We start from the raw sequence: 6122 nt of genomic DNA, 5'->3' as shown, positions 1-6122 counted from the left end.
TATATATATATATATATATATAAATGATTGACCGTATTTTTCAAAATATGAAGGAGATGGTTGGGGGTGCGATCAAAAAAGGAACAAAAAATAGTTAACAACTATTTATTTCCCAATGTTTCGCCCCTCTAGGCAGGGCTAAAAAAGATACAAAACAACTAGAAGAATGTTGACAATATTGGATAATAAGATACAGAGAAGTAAACTAAGGTAGCGTTAAAAATTATGTAAATATAAATGAAAAATGATACAAAAAATAAATAATATAGACTATTTGATTTAATATGAACACGAGACATAATAACACGTAAAAATAGATAAGAGATAAATAAAAACAAAAATTTTGCACACTAAAAGACGGAAAATTAAGAAAGTAAGATGAGAATAAATATAAGTTAAGGAAGAAAAAATAAAATAATAATAATAATAAATAAATGAAGAACATATTTGAAATCAGAACCACCCACCCATCATGTTCAAAAAAACAGTGAACGAGAGACAAAAAAAAGTGAATGAAGTACAGAGTTGTGGGGAGATGACCGTTGCCATTATAAACAATTTTATATTTATTTTATGATAACAGCTGACAGAGGTATGAATCTAGGAATGATGGTTTTAGAGAGGGAATGGTCAAAGGAAAAAACTAAGTAAAGATTTACTGTTTAATTTACACTGATGTTCCAAGTAACTTGTAGGGTTTTTCCAAATATCTGTCGTACAAGCATATCACAACAGAGAGAAGGTATAAATGTGCTTGTTTCAATGCTGATAGTGAACATACTCTCATTGATTTGGTGACTTAATAATAAAAACTGATGACAAAAAACAACAGCTGTTACCATAGAAAAATAAATAGGAAATATACAAGTTTATTAGTTATCTATAAGATTATAAGTTGTGATGGGTCACAGTCAAGATATTTACACATAGCAATTAATTGTTGAGCATGGATAGATAGTTAATAGTACTATCAACTATCAAGGAAATCGTGATAGGAACATGGTACTGCCATAAGAGCTTAAGTCAGTTTCCACAATGGCAATGGTGGTTACAGCAATCATTAACATTATCACCATCACCATGGGATCTGGACTAAAATCCTTGACCATGGTTTATGACACATTATTGTCAAGCCATGGTAGCTTGGAAGCACATATATTTCAATAGAAAATTTTTATGCAGTTATGGCATTTATAATGAGTTTACCATTTTCTATGTGAAACTAAGCTCCATTAGAATAAAATAAAATAATTGGATTTACCGTTTCATAATAAATTTAAACTAAACAAGTTGACCGTCTAATTTAAAATATGAAAATGGTCAGGGTTGCGGTCAAAAAAGAACAAAATAGCTTTCCACTATTTATTGTCCGACGTTTTGCTCCACTTTGTAGGACTTCATCTGTCATCTGGGCTGTTCAAGACAATAGGTTAACAGACATTCTCTGTTTAACCTGACAGAGAATGTCTGTTTAACCTATCATCTTGAACAGCCAAGATGAAGCTCTACAAAGTTGGGCGAAACATTAAACAATAAATAGTTGAAAACTATTTTGTCCTTTTTTACTGCAACCCTGACCATCTTCTTCATATATATATATTTTTTAATTGCAGTGGTGTTCCAATCCCATAAATGACATTTGGAAAATGTGGACATGTCCTAACCTTAGGCAAGAACTATTGCTGTTTTTAACTAGTTAAATGATCTTTTATAAATGTCATAGAATAAAATAAAAGGGCTATTATTTATTTAAAAACAATGGAAATTCCAAAAAATAATCATTATACCTTCCAGATAACAGGCAAAATTTTTCCATTAAGATTTAACAAGTACTCGATACAAGTTGCTACAGCTTCCCAGTCATGCCTTAAAACAGACCGATTCAAGTGGAACAGCAGCTGCTGGGTTTTCGTGAGTCTTCCTACAACAAAGCAATGGATTAATGATTTAAAAAATACACATGCATCGAGTGACCGGTGTGGTGAGACGAACCTGGGCTACAGTGTCAAGAGTCCAGCATCTTACCCATTCAGCTACTCCAATATTACAAAAGGATATATGAAAGATGGTGTAAGTCCATTAAACATAATTTTTATTAATTAAGACTTTTAGTAGTATTATAGTTGAAATTTCATAATCAAACCTAACAAAATTCCTCTCCCTCCCTCCATGTGTTCCAAATTGATTGTTTTAGCTCATGTATGCTGTTACTGGCCTTCATATGTAAGTTATAAACACTAATTTAAACAATTATTAAACCATAAAGAAATTGTATTTTATAATTTGTGTATTTGGTCTAGTCTAAAAAATAAATGTTTTAAAGGATGAGCCAAGCCATGTCCGCTATCAACCACCGAACTCAAAATATAAAATAAAGGGATTTATAATGAGGTATTTATTGTAGACCATAGATTCAATATGAGAAGAAGATGAACGGGGGTCCAGTCTGTAATGGTAAATAAATAAGTTTTACTTAGTTATTTACCATTAGTACTCAATTCTCAAGGCCCACTTGACAACATGGTTGAACATATGACAATACTTTTCAAGAATAGCCAAAAAATGTCTTATTTAAATCAATGGCAGATATACTACTTTGGCTATCAAGAAATAGACAGTACTGTTAACTGCATAATTTTATCCTGACATCAGTGCTGCTACTTGGTTAGCTAGGAGTTACACCTCTATTCCTATAGTTTTACATATTCAGAATTCATTTCTAGCATTAACTAAGATATTATGAAAACACAAACCACTTTCGTTTTAAAAGTCTGATATATGTATGTATACAATTTTAAATATATAATTAAAATTTGTTCAATATTTTAGGTTCATTTACAGGATTAGTTGTGCATTTGTTTAATGAGTCGAAGTGAATTACTCTTCCTCTATAACTTTTTTTACTTTAATTTAATCATTCCAATGTTTCGGGGGCAATGATGTACAAGAAATATTTTTATAAGTGAAGACCGTATAAATAATATCAACAGCAGTTTCTTACACAATCTTAGATTTATGCTACAACGGAACAATAAAGAAAAGTACCGGCTGGATGATGGATTGATGGTCCGAAACCTTGTAACGATTAAATTAAAATAAAGAAAGTGGTAAAGGAAGAGTTATTCACTTCAACTCATTAAATAACAAAATCTAAATGAATAAGTACAATATGGCAAGATGGTTAGCAGACCAAAACAAATGCATGCTATTATATAAATAATAACTAGTTAATTATTATACACAATATAATAAATTAAAATAATGGAAAATATATGTATATACATTTAATTACCAAAACTAGAAGTATGTTTAATATTACTGCCACCAATGCCATCTCTACTGCATAAATTCCAAATCTTCAAGTTAATTTTTTTTCCATAGCCAAGAAATTCTTTTTTCTTCTTATTTCTTATAAGATGCAATGCAGCATCCTGCAATCAAGAACAAATGAACAGAGTTCACAAAATCAGAAATAATTAAGAAAAAAAAAAAATCAATTATGTATAAAAAAATTGGTACAAAGCCAAAATGACAAATCTGCAATTCTTGGTTTTTGTATAGTTTAAACATGAACGATCTTCTATTCTATTCGCAATGCTAAAAATATCAGAATGAATATGAGAACTAAATAATTCAAAATGCAAAATGATCAATTGAACTATATCAAAATTAGAAATTAGGAAGAAAAAGTTCAGTGGAATATGGAAAAACAACTCAGAAGGGGTTTTGTACCAATTTGTATAGTTTATAGGGCCCAAAGCCACTCCTAAAGTTTCGTTCGGTTTGGTGGAATCGTGTTGAAGTAATCACAATTTTTGGGATTATAAAAAAAAATTGAACAAAACATTTTTATTTTTAAGGGCGAAAAATAAATATAAACTTTTTTCCAGCCAAGAATATAACAAAACCGTGTGCATGTCAATATGATCAGGAGAGATTGGATGCTCTTGGTTGTTTCCGATTTCTCTGTTTCTCTAAACTACTGTCTTTATTTTTCCTTTTTTCTCCCTTCGTTAATCCCTAGTTTTTAAATATTCTCGATGTTTTGTCACTTATATGTTCATAATAAAATATAAAATGTTCACTATTATAACACTTATAGTAGTGAACATTATTATCCACAACAATAGAGCATTGTATGTAAGGGAAAATATACCCATGGGAAATATAGGAAATAGAGCTTTAGAAGAATTACTGATAATAAACTCAGATTTTTATAAAGAGAATTATTAAAAACTGATTCATATTACTTAGCCAATGAACACATAATATCTAACAATTAACTTCTTTTAAATCTTTTAAACCAAACATAAATAACTATGAAATATAATAAAATTAATGTGTGGAAAGAAGGTTCTATAACAAATGAAGCGTAATCCAAACTTTAAAAATATAACCTACTAGAAGGACTTACCAATTCTGATTTATGTACCTTGAAAGACATTCTTCAAATAACCTTAAATAATAAAATTATTACTATTATAAATAACACTCTTTATTTTAGTTTAAAACATTGTCAGCATTTCTTATTAAAAAACGCAAACACTAAAAAAAAAATCCTACATTGCTCATGGAATAAATTTAAAAACTAAAAATAAATAAACCAATAACCTCCCATGTTTTCAGACTTGGAGGAAGGAGTATTATGGAGAGGGTAAGGTGCAAGGAAAAGTGAAACAAAAAAAATGGGGGTTAATAGGCACCGAAGGCATGTCAGAGTAGAAGAGAGATTCTCTTGACCGGCTCACAGTTGGGCATCAAAAGTAAATTAATATAATTTAACTTTCTATTTTCTTATTTCTGACGTCTTTTTATATCTTATTGTTTCTTTAAAAATTATGACGAATATTCAGAGAGAGGGTTAGTACAAAAATTAGCTGCTAACTTTAGGGGTATTCATGATCTATGTTAAAGCGTGTTAAATGGAAAAACTCGTGTTAAATCGAAAAAAATGGCCTTCTTTTGCCGTGGTAAAACGAAATAACATTTAACATGGCTGAGAGTCTGTTACTTGGTCTGTTAAATCGAGAATGACGTCGCACAATAGACCAGTTGAGATCGCCGCCATATTGTTGTGACTTTCAATACAGTTGTCAATTAGCTCATCTTCATTCTCTTCTTCACAAGTTTGAAGATCAATAAGACACTCATAAGCTAAACTTTCACACAAATTCCACTTTTCACTCACTCTAGGCATGTTTTAATTAATTACTTAAATCAAAACTGAAGTAAACAATAACATGAGGGTCTGGAAGGAAGGTTATAAACATAAAGGCTTATACAACAAGTTGCTGAGAAAATCCGCTAGGGACTCTTATGCATTTAACGTTTAACATGACTTCAAATAGGGCTGCTCACAATCCTATAGTTATAACATTTAATAACATTTAACACAACATCATGAATACCCCTTTTGAACATAGAACTAAGAATATCCGTAGAATCTAAGTATAATACAAAGTCAGTCGAATTAGGAGCGAAAGAGTTTAGATCACTCTAAGTGGAATTGATAGTTGATTTTTTTTTTAACGAGTTTAATCTTCTGGAAGATGGAGTAAAATTGCTGTGTCTTTAGGATCCAACAACAGATCAAGAAGTGGACCGTATAGCCAACGTAGTTAAGGAGTTAAGTTAATTCAACTTCCGCTTTGCTTTTCAATGGTGTATTTACATACAAAAATATCATTAGCCAAAAAATTAACATTAATATTGATCAGACCCATTGATTTTTTGTTTAATTTTCATATAAAATAATATATTAGGTGATCCACCAAATCATTAAATTCCTTCCGTATCCAATTCTTACAATCCAAAATCCTTGGTGCTCCTTATTACGTCATTAATAAACTCATCTATAAAGACCTCAATTCGTTGCATATTTAGCTCGAAACATATATATCTCCTTTCATTACAAAATCCTTACCTATCCAAACCCATTAGTTCTTAATCTCTCATCCTAAACAATCCCTGATGATTCTCCGAGGTTTCTGAAATGAAAATGACCATGACTTCAATTGAAGATCCCTTCTACTTTAAAGCGATGATTGAAGTACCACCATTGGTTGACTCCTTCCCAAGATTATAATGTGTTCTAAAACATTTATCACATTTACGTATTGTAT

General features: G+C 30.4%; 1 protein-coding gene across 2 annotated transcripts in view; it reads right to left on the bottom strand.

Moving 5' to 3' along the window:
* The window catches only part of LOC106680330 (uncharacterized), a 7383-nt gene extending 2771 nt beyond the window's left edge, over positions 1–4612 (bottom strand). Inside the window, exons 1-4 of one of the 2 annotated variants that reach the window (XM_014419948.3) lie at positions 4564–4612; positions 4415–4456; positions 3293–3431; positions 1788–1921 (exon numbers count right to left, since the gene is read on the bottom strand). In XM_014419948.3, coding sequence (XP_014275434.1) covers positions 1788–1921; positions 3293–3431; positions 4415–4444 — 303 coding nt within the window. In that variant the 5' untranslated portion in view covers positions 4445–4456; positions 4564–4612. The other variant, XM_014419947.2, reaches the window with a different exon arrangement.
* Positions 4613–6122: the final 1510 nt, after the last annotated feature.

This window comes from Halyomorpha halys, unplaced genomic scaffold, assembly GCF_000696795.3.
Source record: "Halyomorpha halys isolate HHAL.00 unplaced genomic scaffold, Hhal_1.1 Scaffold254.1, whole genome shotgun sequence".
Taxonomy (NCBI): Eukaryota; Metazoa; Arthropoda; class Insecta; order Hemiptera; family Pentatomidae; genus Halyomorpha; species Halyomorpha halys.
Note: the sequence above shows the minus strand (reverse complement) of the source record. Positions and strands in the feature narration are given on the sequence as shown.